The 24303-nt window shown below is 35.8% G+C and overlaps 1 protein-coding gene across 5 annotated transcripts in view; it reads right to left on the bottom strand.

Annotated features, from left to right (window-relative positions):
- PTBP2 (polypyrimidine tract binding protein 2) overlaps window positions 1-24303 on the bottom strand; it is a 51272-nt gene that overhangs the window by 6800 nt on the left and 20169 nt on the right. For all 5 annotated transcript variants that reach the window (XM_069862155.1, XM_069862156.1, XM_069862157.1 and 2 more), the window contains 5 exons: window positions 18562-18734; window positions 18040-18183; window positions 14320-14484; window positions 14133-14243; window positions 4753-4948 (listed from right to left, as the gene is read on the bottom strand). In XM_069862155.1, the coding sequence (XP_069718256.1) occupies window positions 4753-4948; window positions 14133-14243; window positions 14320-14484; window positions 18040-18183; window positions 18562-18734 (789 nt within the window). The remainder of the gene's footprint in view (window positions 1-4752; window positions 4949-14132; window positions 14244-14319; window positions 14485-18039; window positions 18184-18561; window positions 18735-24303) is intronic.

Here is a 24303-nt window from a genome sequence, read left to right as displayed (position 1 = left end):
AAAATGATGCATATTCTGATCTTGGGTTAAAGCTGAAGAATATAGCTTTATAATTTTTTTTTTCCACAAAAGTAAAGGATGTAGTTATAACTAAAGTCATGTTTATTTACACTCAGCTTCTGTACAGGTAATACAGATGGAAACATGAAGAATGATAGCAAGAGGAGACAAACGTCCACCTGAAGGGAAACAACTTATTTTATACTAGGTCAATAGCAAACATTTAAGTACTAGAAAATGCCAAGGTACTAAAGCATTTCAAATCTTCTAGTGTTTTTAGGGATATCTCTCTACTCTTAGAAGCTTTAAGCCAGCCCAGCGTTTTTAGGAATAATATAACTTAAAGATGACCTGTGAAATTTTTATGGCTCTTTGATTGCTGGGCAGAGCATAGCTGAGTAAGTCATACTTTAAAAGACAAAATTCTTCCTAACATCACATGTTCTACAGGACATCCTTTGGTCCCACTGAAGAAGTTAAAAACAAACATTAATTCAACAGCATTTATACAAAAGTATTTCCAGTTACTACCCTTTGAAACAGATTAAATTAATAAGAACCTTAAAAAAGGGCACTATTGGGAAATGTTAATAAAGAAAGTCAGTGACAATAGCATGGGATAAAGCTGTGGGAACCCCAACTACAATATATTTCCAGCTGTAAAAATCAAACAAATATCTAAATTTTCGTTAAAGTATTATTACATATTAGTATTTACAATTATTAGCAGCTCTTATTTAAATTGTTTGTTGCAGTTCGGTATAATACAGTGGTTGTTTAATCTAAGTTGTTTCTCTGTAAAAAAAACAGAGCTTGGGGGACACGGGGTGAAATCAACCATTTGTTTCTGATAATTCATTTGAAACCAGGCTATTTTGTCCATTAGTGATTCTCTCTTTTTAAAAGGCAACTAGACTCATTGAAAACATGTCCAATTTACAGTGCCAAAGACTTCCGACACATTATTTCATCATAGGTGAGAATATTGCAGATGAATGAATAGCGATGCATGCAGGCTAGGATCATCTGTTTGATTGATACGTTTCTAACTGATCACGTAGGACACACAGATCTCGCTTCTTGGAAAGGTCAGAGAAATTACAAACCCACAGAAAACACAACTCTTCTGTAGGTTTCCACTGCACTCTAACTTGCCATTTTGATTTAAGCATATAAAATAATAAAAATACTAGCAACTTGTGTTCCAATTATTCCTTACCATGCAACACATTAAGACTTGAGGACTGAAACTATTCAGAAATGTTAGCTACTTCGTCAACATGATCAACAGGTACTAGGAAAGATCTATTTTAGCTTCCAACAAGGACAGATAACAGTTTTGTAGCTTCTTACCCCATATTAATGAAAACACAAATATTATACACATTTTTCCTTGCCATTTTAGGTCTTTTTCCTCAATGAAGTTTAAACACAGCACATCACATGATTTACTCCCCTTCACTGTATCTTTTTGCATGACTTCTGAAATGCAAATTTGTAATGCCATTTCACTAACAGGCAAGTTAAAGCTATACTAAAAATATATTATGAACTTCTGTGTGAAAACCCCAGGCAGTATGGTGTAGTCATCTTAATGCAAATACGCATAACTGCAACTAAGAACTGGATTTAGTCCCTAGCCCTGTCATGAACATTTTCGTGTCTAAGTCAAGTAACCTGCCTTTTTTGAACTGGTTATTGCCCTACTACTTACACTTAGCCACACTGGATTTGGGGGAGATACTAGCATCCTGTAAAATCTCTGCATAACAACTTATGAAGCTCTAGGTGTTAGTACAGTACATCATAAAGTTACATGGACTGAAGAGGAGGACTAATTCCATCCAAAAGGAAATTAAGACATGTAACAGTTTAGTATGAACGTAGCTTTAAACACCAGCACTAACAAGGCTCACATCTTGTCAATAGAACTCAAATCACAAAATTAGGTTAAACCTAAACCTCACTGCTGACATATGAATTACCGAATACTGTTAAAAAACCAACAACAAAAAGGCACCCAAGTTTTACAACTATCCAGCGTGTAATAGCACAACATTGGAGAAAGTCAGAACTGAGTTCTTGACACATTTTCTCTTAGTGATCTCATTATATACGTATAAGAGAACAGCCACAGAGAGACTTTGAACAAGAATGACACAGGTTCAAGTTATAGTATTGAGCATGTAAAAGAACGTGAAAGAATATCACATTAAGCTCAAAATAGAGCTCCACTCTTTCATGGAGGAACATGCCCTTTGGGAACGATCTGTGACCAGGGTGTGGTGGATGCTCTGCATACACTCTGAAAGTATCTTTATCAACATTACAGAAATAAGAATTTTAAAGCAGATAAAAGGAAATAAAATACTATGATAAAAGAAAGAAGCAGGAGGAAGGTCACCACTATCATTCTGCTGTATTTCACACTTTGCCAACCTCCATCTTCCAACACACTGAACTTTTAAAGCATTCTTATTCTTCTCCTTTTGAGCAACTGAATAAAAATGCAGTTGTAAATTGCATGTGCAAGCATCCATGAAGGCTTTTGATTTTTTTCTATCCTTTGTCCTTTCTTATTTGTATCATATTTTGTGCCTTTTTCCACAGGAAGTAGCCTATAGCAAGAATGCTGTTCTTACATATCCAAACAAGCACCATTCCCATTTAGACAACTACTCAAATGGCTAAGGCACCAACGGTACTATGGAGCATTTTTTGTAAAAGTTTTTCAGTTGTAGAGCTCAATTTCTGTAAAAACCAACCAAAAAATATGCAACTAGGAAAAAGACCACGAAATCCAAAAAGAGAGGACTATAATCATCCCCAAACTCACCCAACTGGCCACAAGCAGAATCATTCATCTCCCCTAAGTCTCATTCAAAACAATGAATACTTTTACAGAAGGAAAAACAGCTATGACAATCCCCATTGCTTAGCAAAATAAACATGACTGACATCACTGGTGCTCTGAAAATGTTTCACAGCTGCAATGGAAGTTACTCAGGTCATGTAACTTTTAATTTTCTGCTGCTTGGGAAAACAGTGCATTTAAAGATGTCCATCCAGAGAATAAGAATTAAAATATTTAGTTATTATGACTGTCATCTTCACAATTTCACTACCAAAATCCTTTAATATTCACAAAAGAATGAGTCTCATTAAAATCAGGTTAGAAAGTGTACGTACTTTTGCAGACAAAACTCTAAAAAGCATCTAAATGACTTTCAAGCCTAATGCACCAGAACATAAAGTCCGTTAAAGCTAAAGTCAGTGGGATAGACAATAACAACCCCAATTATTAAACGTATTCAAAATGATGCAGCAATCCTGGCATTCTCAGACTGTGATTCCACTATGCCACGCAAATTGAATCTGTTAATTTGATGTATACTATAAGCATTATACACGAAGAAGTATGTTAGTAAGTCTGAGACTGGAAAGTGACTTCTCAGGATTCTGGAAAGTGTCAGAACTAGTTAGATAAGTAACACTGCATTTGGCACTGTTTATCAGTCGTAATCTTTAACTCTCTCCTCTCTCTTCTTATTTTTTTTTTTTTTTACTTTCCAAAACTTCTGCTGTTGCTACAAATGATACACCATTTTGCAAGTCATAATGGAGGATCTCAAGATGAACATTCCAAAGTTTGTGAGAGGTAGGGGTGTGTAATTTACAACTAGATATGAAAGGTAATCTGATTATGGAAAAGAGGTAGATCTAGCACAGTATTCAGTAGCCTCAGCTACAGTAGTCACCCTTTTCCCTGGCTCACATCATTCACTAAATGCATTGTAACTTCTGTTACAGAGAGCAGAGGCCTCTCTTACCACATTACTCTGGTTTACTCTAAGTGAGCTCATCCTGTACAAAAAATAAGACTGTAAATGTATGTTGATCTCAAGTTTTCTTTAGAAGAAAAATGGAAAATGATGAAAGAATAATAAAATAAGAAAAAAAGACTAAGTGGGAAGAACAATGACCACAATAAAATATGTCCAAGTACTATTAGATTTTGAAGAGTGAAAGGTGTTCTCCCCCAAAACCAGCAACTTGACAGAAGTAGGAGGGAAACGTATGCAATGAATTGTGATAAAAAAAAAAATCTACAAGTTTCTCTAAAAGTATGCGTTAATTATTTTGCTAATAATCAGAATATATAGCCATGTGTATCTTTCTCAAAGCATTTCACCGAATGCTACTGAACTCAAAAGCTGACAGGATATTAGAACTCACATATCATGGCACTGGAAGCGCAACTACATATTTTTCCCTCTTCTTTATAGAAACCATAGGTTAGCATTTTTTTTTTTTTAAGCAAAGAGCAAGACTTTTCCTCATTGAAGAAAAACAACAAAATGCTACTTTCATAGCCTGATATTATAAATAAGTATTAGCATGAATGAGACATGCAAATCACGTTAATATTCTTGTTAGAAATCTGGGTGGGCAAGATGGGCAGTGGCAGCTAACAGGAATATATGAAATAAAGGAGGATAGATTTAAAAATAAGAAGTAACTTGACTTTTCCTTATACTTTGTACACTTCTCATTTTGTCATGCATTCTCTCATTTGTTTGATGGACTTCTAACAATAATGTAATTGCCTTACCATAATTCAGATCACAATATAGGCGGAACCCTGAATGGGCCTTTGAACACTACCACAATTTAAGATCTTCAGTTGACAAAAAGGTTAAACATTTTTATCAAGCGAGTTTGCAATACCAAAGAACAATTTCAGAATCATACCTAGAAGGGAGGTCTCCTTTGCAAATGCTGCAGCAATAGCTGGGTCCAGCGCTGGCTGTCCATCACCAGACGGAAGATCAGGACGAGTGTAATCCCTGCTTTTATCATTGTTGTACTTTACATTCAAATTCACCAATTTGGAAAAATCAATCCGTAGGGTACAGCAAGCATTATAAATATTCTGACCATCTAAGGCCTAGAAAAAGAAGTCAGTTTATTTAAAAAAATACACAATACAGGTTGGTTGCACAACTTTGTTCATTTTTTTTTTGTAAAAATAAAGCAAGGTTAGCATCTAGACATTTATCTGCCTTACTGTCCATCTTAAAATCAGTTAAGATTAAAATGCATCAACCTCTCAACACGACAGCAGGAAGCTTGATGTTTACTTCTCTTACCTAGAAACTGTTTATGCACCAAAGTGGTAAGAACCATTTTAACGTAGTCAAACTTAAAAGTTAGTCTGCTGAATATAGTTAATTAACCTGTACTCCACAGTTTTAGTTCAGACACAATGACAAATACATTTCTCAAACAAAAAAACCCAACCAAACAAAAAAATCACAATTACTCTTCTACATGTAAGGCTAACCTGAGGGGCGGGGGGGGGGAATAAACTAGACTTAAATACCATGTTGGGCAGTTATTTGGTAAAGCAGAATATTTACATTGGTCCTGCATGTTTTCCTTCTGCCCCATGCCAAAACTTGAAGAAAACCTACTTAATCTGCTAACCTAATGTTATTAACTCTTTTCTAAGAGGTTCTTATTTTCCCAATTCATTAGTGCTTCTCAAAGGATGCCTGTTAACAGCAAAATTCACATTAATTCTTAACATGACACCACCTAGAACTCTTATGAAAAGACTCTCTAAAAAGCCCTAATTATATACACTCTGCCTGTTTTCATTATATACTAGGTGAACAGATATACCTGGATTTTATTCCATTTACATTTTGGGCATACCTTCCTTTCACTTGAAGCACTAACACCTAAGTATGAGAGACTAAAACCACAGAAATTTTTGTTACTAAGTTGGTTTATATCTTAAAGAAATGCTAGGAAGAAAAGACACAGCTCTTAAATTAATCCATTCAATCAAATGCTTATGGTAAATATAAAATTACCTTATATATACACATACATACATATACACACAGATGGTGAAAAAAAAACCAAATAAATCATACTTTCAATTCACAAATCAGATCTCTGGTTTCTCTGGATTAACACTGGAGTGAAATTTACCTCTTTTTGACCTGAGCTAGCTCTTGCACAGCTAGCTTGGTAACATCTGAAACACACTTTTCAACACATTTAAGCTCTGGTAGGACTTACTATTTTGAGCCAAGCACTACACGAATCTAGTGTGCCTGCTGGGTATAGAAGCAACATAGCTATTTTCATACAGTGATGCATCTGGAAAGTGAACATCCTGCAGACATCCCTCTGCTAGGTCAGGGCCAGCAACGCTGTCCCTTCCTACAAAAGGTATTATCACAGCTGACATCCACAGGGCTCAAGAAATGACTTAAAAGAATTACCACCATTAGCAGTCAATGTACAAGAATAAGTAGGTTAGTATTATTAGTTCTAAGTAATGAGAAAATATAAAATAATACAAAAAAGTACAGAAACCCGAGAATACAGATGTCACCTCAACAAATAGTTAGGCATTAAAGAGAAACTCCTGTGCTTGAAACTGAGCTTAAGCAATGCTTTATACAATATTGACAAAGCAAAATCTACGGTCCTGATTCACAAAATACAAGGTAAGGATTAATCCTGTATTGCTGGACGGTGGTGGGTATCATCACTATAGAATACAGAATTTGCTAGCTCTTCTATATGCAGTGGCAAAGCAGAATCCAAGACTCCTAATGCTAGTATTTGGGAAGAGAACCTCACTAAAACACTTACATATAAAAATATTATACACTGAGATTCAGTCATTACTCCTAGAAGACTTTTCACCTTCTGAAATCTACTAAAAGATGGATTACTGGTAGGTCTCTTATGCAACCAGACCTTACTTGTTGTCAAAGACAATGGTATTAGTACCAAGGAAATACCCATATTATAGCTTTGTGTGGAGCCTGTAAATACACTGATTTATGGCTGACAAAGTTTCAGTTGATGCACATCTTTTAGTATTAAACAGCAGCAAACCAAAATATATTGGTTATTTGTAGTTTTCAGAGTAGTAATTTAAAAGGAGCTGCACAAGTAGCTAGAACTTAAAACTGAAACAGCAAAAACTCTTCTGACAAATTCAAAGTGACCAAAAGCACATACAAAAGAATACTGCGCAAGAGAAATCCCTTGTAGTTGGGATGCAAACACTTCGAAAAAACATCGTAAAATGGAAAGGAAGGAGACATACTCTTAATGAGCAGCATAGTCACAGTCTGGGAAAGCTCCTTGCAACAGATAAAAACCTGAAAAAGCCTCACCCCACCCACCTCTACCAGCAGCATCATACACCTCCAACAAAAATGGAAGAAATATTACCAGCAACTATCCTTTTTCCAAGATTCACACACAAAGTCACAATTGCAAATATGTGTGTCCTGAGCTGCTCCTTACATGGCAACAAAAGTTGTGCAGTAAACCCTCAAAACCCTGTTCCTCTCAAACAAACATCCTGAAAAAAAGAAACTCGAGAAGAGAGTAGCCACACTGTTAGCGAATGTACATACAGACACCATATCAAAGAATCCTAGTTATTTCTATGAAATTCACTAATCTCTATTTATCCACACAATTCACATGCAATGCAGTACCAAACTAAGGAGATCTAGTATCAGGGGACTCTTCTACAAATCTGAGTATCATTCTTTACCTTGCCTGTGCCAACAAACCTGTTACTTAAAATTCAACAACAGAGATATCAAAACTTACGTCATCGTGCAATACTAAGGGTGTAATGATACTGAATCAGTTCCAGGCCTCTGCCTCCTCTCCATCTTGTTACTAAAAAGTACCCTCCTCTTGGACTTTTCCAAAAGGGGGAAATAATTCTGATGAGTGGCTCACTTCCTGCCAAGAACTTACTAGCAAACAGGTTCCTGAAAAAACACATTGTGGTATTTAGGAGCACAGAAATAAGACAACTAGTATGAACATGCAGAAGACCAATAGAAAACAGTGTATAAGAACAAAGAAAAATCCATTTCTCAATTCAGACCAACAACATAACCCAAAGAGAGAGAAACATGCCTGAACTGACACAATGACCTCAACTCCACAGTGCAAAGATACTCTCATCTGTACAAGTTTCTATTGCCACTTAGATTGGTTTTAGAAGGGGAAAAAAACACCAACAAAAAAAAAAATCCACCCCCCCCCACATAAACCCAATCACAAACCCACACCAATTAAACAATAAAAGATGACTCCTAGTAAGCAAGCGTGCTGCATGGTTCTACATCAGCCAAGGCAGTTAAGAAAGGGACAAAACCAGAAATAAAGAAAATCACAATCCCGAATATTAATGAAAGTTCTAAAATAGTGGAGTCGGCTGAAAAGAAGCTAGAAATCCCAGACAACTACTAAAGTACAAAAATATAAAGTTTGTAAAAAGGGTTTTAATAATCAGGGTTATATTCACAAACAATCCAAAATCTGCTTGTGTCTCAAGGCAGCACCTTTCACTGAAGAAAACAAAGCCTAACACCTCAGAAATTAGCAGAAACAGCTCGAGAACAGACCTGAGTGTCTCTCAGAAACTGTAGAGATAATTGTGCAGGGAATATTGACAAAACGGAGGACTGCGCACAAAATACAGTGCTTTTCCATTTCTTAGTAGTACATCAAACCATCCTCTTCTTGCTCATAGCAGCCAGAAAAATGAAGAGATGAAAAATGCTGAGAAAATATCCCACAGATAGAGGTGAGACAATAGACTATTCCCGGGGGGGGGGGTGGGGGGGGAAGAGAGGGACAGGGAAGAGCTCAGTATTTTCTCCTGCTGCTGATGTAATCAACCACACTCAAGCTTTTCTGAAGAAGGACAGTGAAAATTTCTATCTAGTCAACATGGAGCCATGACAGTAGGATTTATCGTTTCCCAACATGCTTGTGGATGCTTGAGAGAAGTCTTAAAAGCTGCAACAGTGTGGAGTACTTTTGTCATCTGAGATCAAAGTTACAAGGTATTCTAAGATCCTGAATGACTGATGGCAGCTTTCTGATGCAACTTCATGCCGGTAAGAGTCAGATCTATCAGCAGGCTCTGAAGCAAAGGAAGTACATTCCTAGAATCATTTCTTCTCTCAGGCTTTCCTCACCTGGATGAAGGGCTTTCAGATGTAATGGATAGAATACACTGCCCCTCTTTTTACTTTCAGTGTTGCAGATGCCTGAAAATCCTTGTGAAAGAAGAGTCCCTTGAGAAGCGCTACATACCTAGGAACTATGCTTTGATGAGCTTAACCCAAGGTCTGCATAGACCATGAGTTTGTGGAATGAGACCTCACTACAGGAGATGGTCAAAGTAGACCTCTGAAAGTTAGGAAGAGATATGTCACTGTCAGTACCCTTCAGCTAATTCACATACAGTAGCTAGAAGACAGACAAGAACAAGTTTAGGGAAAAAGAATTTTTTGTTTTGATATTCTCATTTTTCAGTTCAGAAACAGAGCTCAGATTTAGCTAGCAAATATTTCTGGAGACAAATGGCTTCAAGAAACAACAAACCCTGCATCTTCCTTTGTCTCTGTCAAGCACAGTAAACACCTAAGATGATGACCCAAGACAGGAAACGGATCTCTTGAAGGAAAGCTTGAAAGAATTTTCTGAAGTCTCATAAAAATCAAATTAGAATGGGGGGAAAAAAAAAAGGAGTGGGAGGACACAGAGAGGGGCGACACAGAGAGGGGCAACACAGAGCCAGTAACTTCTCTCCAAACTCTTAAGGAAAAAGAGAGAGGGAAAACTAGTCCCTACACACTCTCTTCTCAAAGCACACAAGACTTTCAGAAGGGTCCAACGGTTTAAGGCATTAAAAAAAACCCAAGTAATCCTCACCAAACATACTCCAGCTCACGTAAGTGTATCAAAGTAACTGAACATCAGTTCAGTATGGTAAATGTGTCTTGGGAGACAAGTGTCCCAAATGCATTGGCATAGAATTCATTTCCTTTGAGATTAATGCCTCGGATACAAGAAGTTTCTATAGCCAAAAACTGTATGCAAAACAGTTAATAAGACTTTTTAACATGCAGACCCTTGACTGAAGGACCAGTTACATATATTATTGATTTCTACAAAATCAGAAAATCCAGGGCATGCACATTGTTGCAGCACTTCTTAGGCTTTCTGATATCATCCAGTAATCTTCCATTTATTGACATTATTTACCATTTCCAAGGAAAAAACCTGTGCTCTTTTCGAGTCAAGATGCCCCCAAATCCTTAATGCAATAATCACAGATAATTGCCCTGACGTTAAATATCTTAACTGGAGATATCCTTGTTTTCCATTCCAGCAATGACTACGTACTGCAGATTTTAGGGCAATGTAGCCTAGAAGGTTAAGGCTCTGGAGCGAATCCAGAGAAGAGCAATGAAGCTGGTAAAGGGGCTGGAGAACAGGCCTTATAAGGAACGGCTGAGAGAGCTGGGGTTGTTTAGCCTGGAGAAGAGGAGGCTGAGAGGAGACCTCATTGCTCTCTAACTACCTGAAAGGAGGTTGTAGAGAGGAGGGTGCTGGCTTCTTCTCCCAAGTGACAGGGGACAGGACAAGAGGAAATGGCCTCAACCTCAGCCAGGGGAGGTTTAGGCTGGACATTAGGAAAAAATTTTTCACAGAAAGGGTCATTGGGCACTGAAACAGGCTGCCCAGGGAGGTGGTTGAGTCACCTTCCCTGGAGGTGTTTAAGGCACGGGTGGACGAGGTGCTAAGAGGCATGGTTTAGTGTTTGATAGGAATGGTTGGACTCGATGATCCGGTGGGTCTCTTCCAACCTGGTTATTCTATGATTCTATGAAACCTCACCAGAATCGCTGTAGAAGTCCTAATTACCTTTGAACCAGGTAAGGACCAACTGGCCAACTGTAACAAACTTACTTAGACTTGCACTATTTTTAATCCATGTTGTGTTGACTGTCACATGCTACATGATTCACCGTTAACCCTCCACAGGCTCCATTAACATCCAAGATTCATCAAGAATACTTTTGGTGCATTCACACAAAGACAACATGCTGGATTACCCAGTTGTTCAGGCAAACACTAGCACTCTAATTTTTCTATGGCATACCAGATCATTGATACTTGATATATAAGTCTGCTGCTTATGCTGAGGGTACTGATCATTTACTATGAAAAAGAGCTATTTTTCATGTTTAGAAAATGTCCTTATGCATACAGACATCTCCAGGACAACACCTTCTGCTTCACTAGGGGAAACACAATAGCTCAACACGCTCTACTGTTGCACATTCTCAGCACTTTCTGCAAGCCATGGCTAGACTGCTGCACTGCACACAACCTGAAATTTGTCATCTTCTCCTGAACTTGATGGTGTAACAATCTACAGTGATCCAATCTGAGGGTGGTGATGAAACATGAATCAGTGTAGCCATAATCTGCTTTTACAGGAAATGAGTTTCTCACCAAGCAAGTGAGGCAGGAATGCAATTTTTCACTACTTGCTCATTCAAATAGCAAAAGTGATCCCAGAGGGCTAGAGGCTTTGTATTGTACATTCTTGTCAGTGTCACTATTTTCTCAGAACCTTCGAATGAATAGCATCTCTCCTTGGTACTTACATCACTTGAGTTTTTCAAATTGCTCTTTAACTTCCTTAATAAGTCTTCAATTTCTATTAAGGCCACATTCTGATTTCCTGTGAAGAGTGCCAGTGGAAAATTAAATTTCCCCATTATCTTCCACAGTAACAACTGACGGAAAACAAATTGAAAAGTTCTTTACTTTCTGAGCATGCTTTTAATTTTGAACTCCATGCAACTTAAGTGTAGCCAGCAGATCCTCTTGATTTTACTGTACTTTCGGATTAATTTTAAAAAGAGGGGTTTTTTCCTATCATCTAACTGTTGCTTTCTCCTTCAGGTATTTTTGTTTTGGTGGCACTTCACATTTTACCACAGTAGCTCAACCATAAGAACTGTACTTATTTTACTCTATTTAGCTTGGGAGGGTAACAGAGAAATCAAATCTTCCTTCAATACTTGAAGCTGGTATTACTGCTTGCATTTTGTCTGTTTACGTATAGATAAGGTTTATAGTTTCGTATTTTAACTAAGACCATTTATTTTGTCACTAAGACTCCAAGATCACTCTGACAATGACTGTACATGCAGAAGTCACTGTTATTCAATGAAGTTTAGTCATTTGCACATGAGCTACCCTAATCAAAACATGCAGAACTGGAGTACAAATACATGCTTTTTAAAGGCGGGGGGGGATTCTAACTAATACAGTGTCTCACGCACCAGTATCAGTTTGTCAGAAGTCAGCAATGGCTAGAGGTTCTTAAGTTCCTTTCATACTTTTACATACCTCATCGTTTGGTTATTTTGCCGGTTTATAGTATATTCCTAGAATTACATTGATAATTTTCAAATCACTACAGTTTCATAGGCACCATCTTTCCATTAAATCTTCTGATAATACACGTAAGACTCAAAAACCAAAGTCAAAAGATATATCCATTGATGTAATATTTTGCTTCAAAAATGCACTTTAAAAGCAGCATTAACATCTAGTACTGACAAGTAACGTTCCAAACTAATCAAGCCTGAACTACAACATTCTGCAACAAACATGTTAGCATCCAGCTGTTCACCAACTATTTCAAATACAGATCTAAATGACTACAGTAGATTTCTGCAGCAATTTGTTAAAGATCTAGTTTCTGTATTACTATTTTAAACTTGAAAAAGTACGTGAAAGGTACATCCCATTCAAGCAAAATCTTATATATTACAGTAACATATTTTCATCTCCCTCTACTTTGAGATACAATCTAATATTTGATAATATTCATCTCTGAGAAGAATATCCCTAGTTTAAATTGCACTACAAATCTACAAATATTTCCAGACTGCTTTTCAGAAGTAGATTAAAACAGATCATCATAAATCAAGTTGCAAAACATCTTGTCTTTGGCCAACTTTATTTTTCTCAATAGTATGAAAACTTGTGTTCTGCTTTTTGAAAGCATCTCCTATTTTTTGTAATTCCCTATCTTGACCACCTCACACTCTTTTAATCAATACTTAGTATTTCATTTGGTGCTGACACTAAAGATAACCGTCCTCTACCATTTAATGAAGGTCTTCATTTCAATAGTCATTATTCTTTGCAATGGAATACTAAGTCTATTTTTTTTCTGCTACTTCAAGATAGTCATTGTCAACTTAAGTTGGAGGTGCAAGCTTTTCATTTTTCTCTGAAGTTCTCAGCTATTCTGTCATCTATGACACTAAGCACTTTCTATTCTGCCAAACAACACTTAATCAGCACATCAACTTTAATCAGCCTTCTTCAAACCCAGACTGCATGTGAAGGTTTGAAAATATAAATTCATTCTATTTATCGCTTGAAAAGAAACAAAAAAAATCTAGCCTTCCCCTCTGATTCAACTTTCTTATTGCCACAGATCTGAACATAACCCATTCAATTAATTCAAGAGATCTGGTCAAGATGACATGCTGTTGATCTTTGCATAATTTATCCACTGACTCTCTTCTCCTATAATGCATCAAACCAGTTACCTGTTCCTGCCTCTTCTACGCAGGATAGGAGAGTCTCCTATTTAACAAAAGTAAGATCCTACTCTTATCCATCACTGCTGCAACACTTCTTCATAGCTGGGTCCCATGAGTGAGACAGCAGTCTCTTCTGCGTATTTATGGTTAATAATAATGAAGCCTAGGTTTTTGGTTTTGGTTTGTTTTTTTTTAGGATACTATAACTCAATACTTCCATAAACCTGTACACAATCCACAAATCGCATCTTTGTTTTGATGCTTAGAAAGTATCTACCAACAATAATTCAATGGGCATACTAAATTTGCTGCTTGCAGTGAATTAACTGTGTATGAATAGTTAACTCTGGTTGACGTTTACACTATTGCAGTCTTGCATATTATTTAATCTCTGAGCAGTACCATTGAAATATTTGTTCATAATTACAGTTGTATATAATTATTTAGACAGACTATCCTTAAACACAGTATCTTTAAGCACTGATTTTGCACAATACAACAACATGATATAGTAACTCCTGTTATTTTTAATCTCAAAAAATTCACGCAATTGGTGGATAACGTTATTACGGTTAGTACTCGGTTATATTAATATTTTACAAACATCTAGAGCACAAGAAGGTTTCCAGCATTAAATATACTTACTAGTTTTGCTTGCTGAGAGTTTACTGGATCACCATATTGCAGTAAAGCTTGAAACTGGTTATTCTTTGTGAATGTGATTATCTTCAATACAGCACCAAATTTAGAGAATATCTGCCAAAAACATTGTAAAGTTTTACACACAAGTTCCTCCCAATGACAACTCAAGTTAAAATGAAATTTGGTTTACCTGATGAAGAACATCCAGGGTGACCGGATAGTACATATTGTCAATAATTATTCTAAGTACCGGACTCTGAGCTGGAGTCACTGCACTCTCACTAACAGTGGTCCCGCTAATGGGAGCGTTTGTTGCCTGCACGGCAGTCACAGCCTGAAGAACAGCTTGGGCCCGCTTAACAAAAAAAAAAAAAATAAAAAAAAATCTGTAATATTTCAAGACAATAGGTAGAAATTCATTAGCAACATTGATATAGTTAACTTCAGAAACATAAAGCAGTCCACTTATTTAAAAAACTCTGAGCTACAGACATAATACAATGGAAGTGCAATGCAGTTCAACGTTGTGAGAAGAGACAATAAAAACGAAGACATCAATTAATCCTTATGTCACAGTAAGGAGGATATTTAAACAGCACCAATACCAATCTTCCTAGTAGCAAAGCTCAGTGTTCTACTAGTAAGAAAGAAGAAAGTGAGGATTTTGCAGGTTTCAAGACTCTTTACACTTTTTCCTTTCCTTTAAATAGTAAAAATCCATCAAAATAAACAAAAAGCCACAAAAAACCCTAACAAACACCAAAACCAGTCTACAGAAACCAAAGTGTTTACCCCATTTTCATGAGACTGTATTACGTTTAACATTTCACTGCCGTTTCAATTATGCAGAAGGCTCTAATAGGTAGGAATAATGCTAAACTCACACCCCCAGACTTCTCAGTTTTAACACAATGAAATAATATACAAGACTGGCAAGTGTAAGAAAGTAGTATCCAGACAGGTAAACAAACCAGTGTCTGTTATCCAACCTCTTTCATAAAAAGAAAAACAAAATCCTCTGTGTGTGGTGATTTTTTTGTTTTTAAACACAAGCAGGGTTTTCGAAATTTAGAGGTAACATGATGACATCACAAAAACACACATCTATAACTAGTTCAACTGCCAAAGCTGACAGTATGAGAAAGATTAGATGTCTTTTTCTCAGAAAGAAAAAGTGCAGAAAAAAGGGTTTCCATTTAATGCTTTCATTACAGTAGCCTTATGAAACAAAACAATACAAAACAAAGACAAGTGAGCATGCCAGGTAAAAATAATATACACCATATTAACGTATACTGCATATTTTAAAGGTATCAGAGCTACTACACCGTTTCATGTCTCACAACTTACATGATACTCCTCATACTGAAACGAATCAAGGAGTAAGGAAAGTGAGGGGAAAAAAAAAGACCTGGTGAACACTAGCTGGGAAAACAATATTTACCTCTAGCATTAATTACTGTAACTCTGTAAAAACATCTTTCGATAACACCTTTTTTCCCCCTAATATATTAAATAAACAACACTCAGGCTGGCCAGATATTTGGCTGAGGTGCGTAATTACTCCCTATTCTCTTTTTTAGGCATAGAAGCAGCAGATAACAATTCACAAATCACTCCTTAAAGTGACTGGAAAAGCTTAGACTGTATAACCCAAAGAATCAAAACTTGTCAAGTCAATTTTAACATATTACCCTTGTTAGCACTCTCCATCTATGCTTATACATCATATTTAATTCCATTAAAGTTAATGTGAATTACAACTATGAGCATTTTTGTCAAACAACTTCAAAACAACACTTGGTATCACACAGACACAGCCACCTCTTCAGACATTTGAGTAGTAATGTAAAGCTCTTCTCTTATTTTTACAAAACTGCAATTAATTTACATGTATCAGCTAAACCATTCAGAATGTATAACATTTATTTATTCCTAAATGTTGCAATGGCAGTGCATAAAGACTAACACCGTGCATTTATGACAGGCTGATGATTAAACAGAATTACAGTTACAGAGGTCATTCTGTTTTCAATTCTTCCGAGTCTAGATACTAATTCTTCTGACTCTAGATACTGCTTGAAACAAGCTAAGAGGTGTTTGTTTTAAATCTGAGTTTAAATGCTCCTCTCAGTTTCGATGTCTCACACAAAGAGGAGTTTTATACAATTATAAAGTTGAGATGGTCCCTTTTCAATCTCTCTATTCAGCACTAATTCATTCCAAATATGTAAGTAGAAATAATCTTGGAAGCTACTATTATTGAGAAACTAAGAACAACAGCTTAATGGAACTTTTCCTTCGTTCCTTACTTCTAAATGCCTAGCTGATTGAAAAACTTCTTGGTCAAACGTGTTTTCCACCCCCCATCTTCCTACAACTGAGATACTTGCATATTTGTTTAATTTTTTTAGCACATCTTTACAGTTACATGTAGTAGCACGCTAACTTCTTTGCATCTTCTTGCTTGAACATCCAGCAAAAGACAACTTCAAAATTACTTTGGCTGGATGACGAATCTTTCAAACAGAGACTAAAAATATAAGGTTTGAGTACCAAAAAAAGCAGACTACGAGCAATACCTGCACCACCTTTATTCTTTAAAGAAACAGCATCCAGCCATCTTATTTTTTTACAGAACACCTTGGTTGATACTAGTTACAGAATACTTACTCCAAGCAGCCATTTATACAGTTCTAAATGAAAGAAACAGAACTGAAAGACTGGGAATATGTTAAAACTGGGCATTAATGCACATAACGGCATAAAAGCTGCTGAAAAGTCCTACATATTGAAAGGGTAGATGTGGAACACAAGACCAATATCACCACAGAAGCCAGAGGACAATGTAAGCAAAAGCTTCTTAAGGAATTCCACCCATCTATTATATGTGCAGACGATTAATCCTCTTTTTTCAAAAGTATATGAAGGTACTTTTTCTTTAAAACTGGCATTTTCAGGGGAGAAATTTAAATTTTTAAAAAAGAACCTTTAGCAGAAAAGCTATCAAAAGATTCTAAGAAACCAAAATGTTTACAGAGATCAACAGGAAAATCAACACTATACTTGATCCATACCAAGGTGCCTTTCAACAGATTACCCTGAAATAATTTTTAAACGTAACAGCTATAATTTTACTATTTCCATACTTTACCACAAGGAAGATATAAGTAACAGAAAGTGTAACTTGAAACTTATGCTGTCTCTCTTAACATAAGATAAATTAACATTAAAATAATCATCTGACTTGTGGCAAATTGATGTCTTCCCCCCCCAATTATAATTTGTACAAAATTGTCACCATGTTACTTATGCTCATTTTTCTGTTCTACTAAAACCAGACACATGTATCTGTATTTATTGTGAAACAGATTCTGCAGAGGCAAGAGAAAAACATCTTTTTTTTTGTTATTAAGTGTATTTGGCTCTACAGTGATCATTAAGGTATTCTCCAGTAACAGCAGATCACTAAAGGTTACCAGTGCTAAGCTAAGTGCTACCAGAGTGATGACTCAAAGCACTGAAATGTACACATTACATCATTATCACTAGGGAAATTTAAACTGGCATTAGAATCACACGTGTCAGAAAGTTAATTATTTCACCCTACAGTCTGAACTAAGATGAAAATTTATTTTATTAAAAAAAAAGTTAAAAGACACTTCAGAATCTTTATTTTGACAATAAACACTAAGAAAACTCACTGTAATGCAAAGATCACTGAAAGCAAATCCCTTTCAATGCTACAAAATGTCACAAAAAGGAATGATCATAGGAAAGACTACAGTAGTGTTAGAATGTGAACAAAACCAAATGATTTAAACATCTGCAACAGGAGCCAATAGTACATGCCACACCTCACCTGATTTCCTGCCATCTGCATTTGTAATATACATAGCTGTACATTTACCTGGTTAAGTGTGTTATCAGTCTTTAGTTCTTTATGATTGGAATACTGGATATAAATAGGTTGGTTACGAAGATGAGGCGTCACAGCAGAGTAGTAATTAACCATAGTGATAGCTGCTTCTTCTGTGGCAAGTTCCAAAAATGCCTGTAATTAAAGTTAGTTTTCAGTACTTACAAAGCAGATAATCTTCATATTAGCAGCATATTCAAAACACTTGAAATAGGTTTTAAAAAAAAACACATTTAAAGGGTTTGATAACACATTTTAACAAATATCAGTCTTCAGAGGATGTCGTTCTCAATGCACCAACTTTATTTGCTAAGCTACTTAATCTCCAAAAATTCAGATGCAGAAGTGACTATTTATCTTACAGCTGACTTCCTGCTTTATGTAGCTGCCAACAATCCCTCATTCTTCCTAGAAGTTTACACTTACTGTTATATGACTTATTTCAATAGCATTTTATTAGCATTTTGTAACTAGACAGTAAGCATACTAAAAAACCAGAAAGCAACAAGTTACCTGATTTTTCCCTTTCAGCATCAGGATGTTGGTTACCTTACCAAAAGGTAAACCTAAAGCAATAACTTCTGTTTCCGTCACTTCCCCAGGCAATTTCCTGATATGAAGAACACGAGAAGGAGCCCCATCCATTTTATCGTCACCTTTGAATTTCTTGTTGTCATTACCATTGGCTGAAAGAAGACATATTCAGGTTCTATTTGAAAAGTTTACTGATTAATAGTGTTTTATTTTAAAAATGCTTTTAATCACAAATATGAGGTAATTTTTAAGTAAGCCATCTCTTAGTTTGATCTAAATAAATATCAAGGGTTCAGAACAAATTCTGAAGAGACAAATGCTTCACGAAAGGTGGGCTAATGGAGACTAACTCAACAGCCCTCTGTCACAACTCATTTTCTAAAGAGAAACACAGCAAATCCTTCTCACCTCACTTTCAGTGAAGTATCTCATATAAGAATATCTATTATGACTCGTCAGGGCTCAGATAACTCTAAAGTACAGGATTTTTTTTTTTTTAAAGGAGAAAAATAGTGGTGAATAGTTACTGAAAGAGCTCCTAAAGTAATGATTTAAGGATTGTTTGCGCTAAGTCACCAGACACAAAAAAGTATAGAAGTATCAAAAAGACGACCAAAAGCATTATTAATGCTGAAAAGGATCTCACTGGAGAAAGGGGACAACCCAGAGCACTGACATCACAGAAGTCTGATGAAACCCACAACCTCTCAATTTAAGAGCAAAGTACAAAAATGTCCATATGAACTACAAGCTTATGCATAGAAAAGGAAAAGCTAATAAACAGGATGCAGCCAATAAGGAGGGGAAGAGGGAGAAGCCAGACAAGATTTTACTAGCAGAAGCAGGGAAGAATTAACATCGTTGTACAAAACTCCAAAAACATAACTTTTTGGAATAGTCTTCAGAATTCTTGTACAAAACTCTACCGTGACTCCAAGAATCTTTTTTCTTGAACATATGCAGCAGAGTGCTAGTCTGTCAGATGGAAGGAGTCTTGCTTTGAAAGAGGGCAAGGAAAAGAATCTCTCCTTTGTTTAAAAGTAATACAACTGCAGCCTACAATTGTCAATGGAGTAAGCATCAGAAAAAAAATCAAGAGCTAAAGAACAACACTGTCATAAGATATGTGGATATTCATGAATTAATCAATGCTGGAAACCAGAATGCATTTAGATATGAGAGAAGCAAGTGTTAAGATTTCCTTTTTCTACTCCAGGTTATAAAAACACGCATGTGAGTGTATGAGCTATTCAACCTTTGAATTCCTGCTAAACGAGCAATTTAATTGTTACCTGCATTTCCAAAAAACACACAAATTGTGACTACTAGAAAAATATTTGTAATTAAAGTTCAAATGGATGGGTTGAGGGCTCATATCACAGGGGATTTTTAAAAAAAATTATGAACAAGACTACTTTTACCTACTCACTAAAAAAGGAGAAACGATAAAGGGAGGGAAAGTGCAGTCAATAACACTGTCCTCCAAAATCCTCATCTTCATAATAAAGCTGATGGCTGCAATTTCCAGAGGGAAGAGAATAGAGAAGTCCTCAACTATCACTCAGCTACAGAATATAATTCTGAATTTGTGAGAAAAAAAATAATCATCTACACCTAATCCAATTCACTACATAAAATACTGCATTCATTTATGACCAGTGAGCACGAAAAGATTTGCTAAAGGTATGCCTAAATCATAATCAAGAATTCAATTTCTTAACTCAATTTGCCTAACCAGGCCAGCTTACTGAAGATTAAAAGCAAAGAATGAAATGGATTCTTATTTCTCCAAGTCAAGAACATCCACACTCCAGATCAGGATCTGAAAAGCCAAACATGGTACAATATTTAACTACCTTTTCAGTTCCATTAGGAAAACTAGCAACTTGTGGTCACTAAGACTATGAGCATACTTTATACTTTTTCAAGAATAAGATCATTCTCTGTACTTCCATTATGGGAATTGATAGTAAAAGGATAAATCTACTTGTCAGGAACTGTCTCCACATATATCTTTTCCTAACAGCTAAACCTCTTCACTCTAGTTTGCATGTATTTAGCTTTCACTGCAGGCATATATCTTTAGATTTAGCTAAATCTAAAATTCAAGATACTGTTTTAGTTAAAAAACTTTATGCCTTAGAGGCAGATCATCCCTTAACTTCCCTCCCAAAACATACACACCCCCCCAAAAAATCCAGGACTGAGCTTCTTAACACTAAGTCTGTTCCAACTTACTACAGCAAACAAAACAACAAAAACCTAGTGACTTCAGAACTGCTTAAACTTCAGCTAGAGGTATTCCCAACTGAATGCTAGAAGGAGATTAATCCATGCAACAGTGCATATTTTATTTTATTTTATTTTCGTCTGCTGCACAGAAGGAAAAACTCTGATGGAAGACAGACAAGTAAAAATTCAAAAATACATACTGAACTAGGACTTCAGTCCATCCTTAGTCTACACAAGGCTCTAACCTGTATCATTTTGGTAAACGCAGAGACTGGGCTTCCAGGTAGCCAGATTTCACCTGTTCAAAATTACACCTCAAATGTCTCCTCAGAGCAACAGCCAAAGTTCATAAAAAACTACTTTCATTTTTCAGCTGAAGCTCATTACACAAGAGTCTTCCCTAGTTCTCAACATACATCTCTACTATGTTTTCTTCTAGTTTTTGGTAAAGTGTGTTCGGCTTAATGTATTACAAACACATTATGACCAAAACTGCAAAGAATAGCACAATTACAGTGATACTGAAATTAGATTTCTAATGCCATTCATAAATAATTTGAATTTGCCTTTCTCAATTTGAATTCATTACAAGTTCTAAAAATTAACTATCAAACATTAACAATAAGAAATGAGAAACTGAATAAAAGAGTTCTCTGATAAGAAAACTCTGTTGTTTATTACATCACCAGGAAAGTATACACCATGAATGCTCACAGAACAGTTACCATTTACACATTTATTCTGTGTTTTTTAACATATCATTTTGCCATATTAACCCTCCTACAGCATAATGTCCAAGAATTATTTTTGTTAAAAAACTAAAGCTTGTATTTGGAATAGGCTTTAGTTAATACCAATGTTACTAGTAAAAGTACCACTGGCCAGTATACAATCACTCACATAATCCTATTTGCAAGATTTTCCTTTAATAATTACCATATTACCTGAATAAATTGTTTTTCTACCTATTAACACTGCTATTTAATATTTGATTTTTACAGGTTTTCAACTTTTGCTGCAGTAGGTTTAAAGAACAAATTTGGAAGAAATATTTTGTTGTACTATATACATAAAATCTTTTCTTAAAAAGCAGTCAACAGCTTTAACTTACCTCATGTAGACAAGCCTTACAATTTTTTTTAACAATCTTAAAATAAACATCTACTATTCTTTAAACTTTTTACTAACTCTAAACAAAAAAAAGCTGTATAGGCAAGCACCTGTGCCAAAATGTTTAAATGAAAAAGTAAGTACATAATATAGTAAAATAGACACAAAACCATAAAATATTATGCACTGAAGAATGTATGAAAATCAAAAACGGAGGGGGCGAAAATCACAGGATGGGGCACTGGCAACAAGTGTTCTCAATGATATGTAAATGCCCAAAGGAAGTTTTCAGCAGTAGGTCAAGCAACCATAACAAAAGCTGTTTATTACTTATCAGCAGAAGCATACCCTGCACAATGAAAGCTGAACTGGTGACATTAATGAAGACCGAAGCTCACTTCCTTAAAATAAAATTTATCCCAAAACCTTTAACAGTGGAATTTAAGAAGACAGAAGAAATAAACACAGTGATAACTGCTCTTCTTGAAAGCCATGAGAACATGTACTGTTTCAACTTTCTTATCCAGTCAGCACAGACTAATACTACTGCCGTTATTGAAATGGTAAATTAATGAAGTGTGTCAAATACTAAATATGCATACAACACACAAGTGAATTTTTCAAAACTTTCATAGAACAAATGACATTTAGCGTTTAGAACAATTATTAAAGAGGTTTTCTCACTGTATGAAAACCTACCTAACTTCAGTCTTTTACTTGCCATTTAAAATTGTACTTCTCAACTGGAGACACATCATTAAACCACACTTGGGAACAGAAAACCAGCATTTAAAACATGGGAACACAACTTGTTCAGAGCGACTGAAAGGTGAATTCAACTACTGTTAAACCAACAACTTTATCCTTTTACGAACTGTATCAGCATAATCAGTGTCCATCGACATTACAAGGTAAGTCAAAAAAAGTAAGGTATCAAAAGAACAACATCGTCTTTTGTCAGAAACAGACTCTCTGAAGATAAGACAAGGAATCTAAACGAATCAGCTGGAGAAAGACAAAACTGCAGACTACTGGAGGGAAGCAGTGGGGGGGGACACAGGCAAGGGGATGCTGGAGGGGGAAACCTCACAAGCCAACAATTAACTACTACTGAGGAACTATTATTAAGCTGAAAGCTTACTGGCAAGTAGCTATTTCATCAGGTAGTTTGGCTTTCACTGGACTTGAAAAGCCTGATCCAATTCAAACCTCTTGAGGCTAACACTTTAACAAACAGAGATGCACTGAAGAGTAAAATAGTAAAACATCTACACTGGGGGGAAAAAAAAATTACTATGAGAATAATACGACTAAAAAGCACAGTGTTGGTAATAGTTCATTTACTAATGAAGTTATAGGCTTAAATACACAGTTAAAAAAAATTCAATCAGAAATCTAACCCGGAATATTCAGTATCTTCAATTCAGATTATCAAAACAACCCCTGTCCTCTAACAGCCACTGCACTGATATAACCCTCTCTGGCTCTCCACCAAGCAGAAGAAAAATCCAGTTTCAATAAGACACCAACTGCCTATTTCTAAACAAAATCTCATATCCACAAATGGCATTCAAAGCCTTATTCTCCCACCTAAGTTGGAAAATACAGACTAAACGTAATTGATACATAAGTCACCTCCCTGCTGCACAGAGTTCCTTCACTTTAGCATAAATCAAGTTGTTGACAACGAATGCTTAAGGGCTGATAAAGCCTACAAAACAGCCACTATCTAAACAACTTGGATCCCGGGCATTTTTAGCTAGAAAGTCCTATTTTATTAAACATGGAAATAGGAAAGTATATATTATCAAGAATGAAGTGTAATGTACTTGTGATATACTCTAAGTCCATGACATTCAATCATTATGAAGACTTAATGCTCTCAAGCAGTTCTTGCAGAAAAACTGATCTTGAAGTTCAGCGTAACACCTAGTTAATAGCGAACAACTTCCTTCTTGCTGGTAACTACTTTAAAAAATCTGTTTTAAAGAGATCTCATCCTAGAGGAGTTTGTCTCTGCACACAATTTTTTTTTTATTTTTCAAGAGATATATAAATACAACCTAAAGTGTTTTGAAGTAAAAGTACCTTTTAAATGGAAAATATTTGAAACCTTTATTTTAGATGTGCAATTTACCTTCATGATAACCTTCTTACATATTCACATAACCTCCTCATATAGAAATATAACTACATGGCTACAGGCAAAGATTTTGCACACAATAAAAAGTTGCTTTCACCTACCTTTCCTGGAAAGAAGGAAAAAGTGTTAAAAGTTCATCAGAAGATGCTGACTAGAATTCCCTGCATTTCTGCAGTAGTAAAATAATTCATAAACATCCTTTCTGCAGAAGTTATTGTGTTTCACAACTGTTGTAC

The sequence above is a fragment of the Phaenicophaeus curvirostris genome, chromosome 8 (genome assembly GCF_032191515.1).
Source record: "Phaenicophaeus curvirostris isolate KB17595 chromosome 8, BPBGC_Pcur_1.0, whole genome shotgun sequence".
Classification (NCBI taxonomy): Eukaryota; Metazoa; Chordata; class Aves; order Cuculiformes; family Cuculidae; genus Phaenicophaeus; species Phaenicophaeus curvirostris.
Note: the sequence above shows the minus strand (reverse complement) of the source record. Positions and strands in the feature narration are given on the sequence as shown.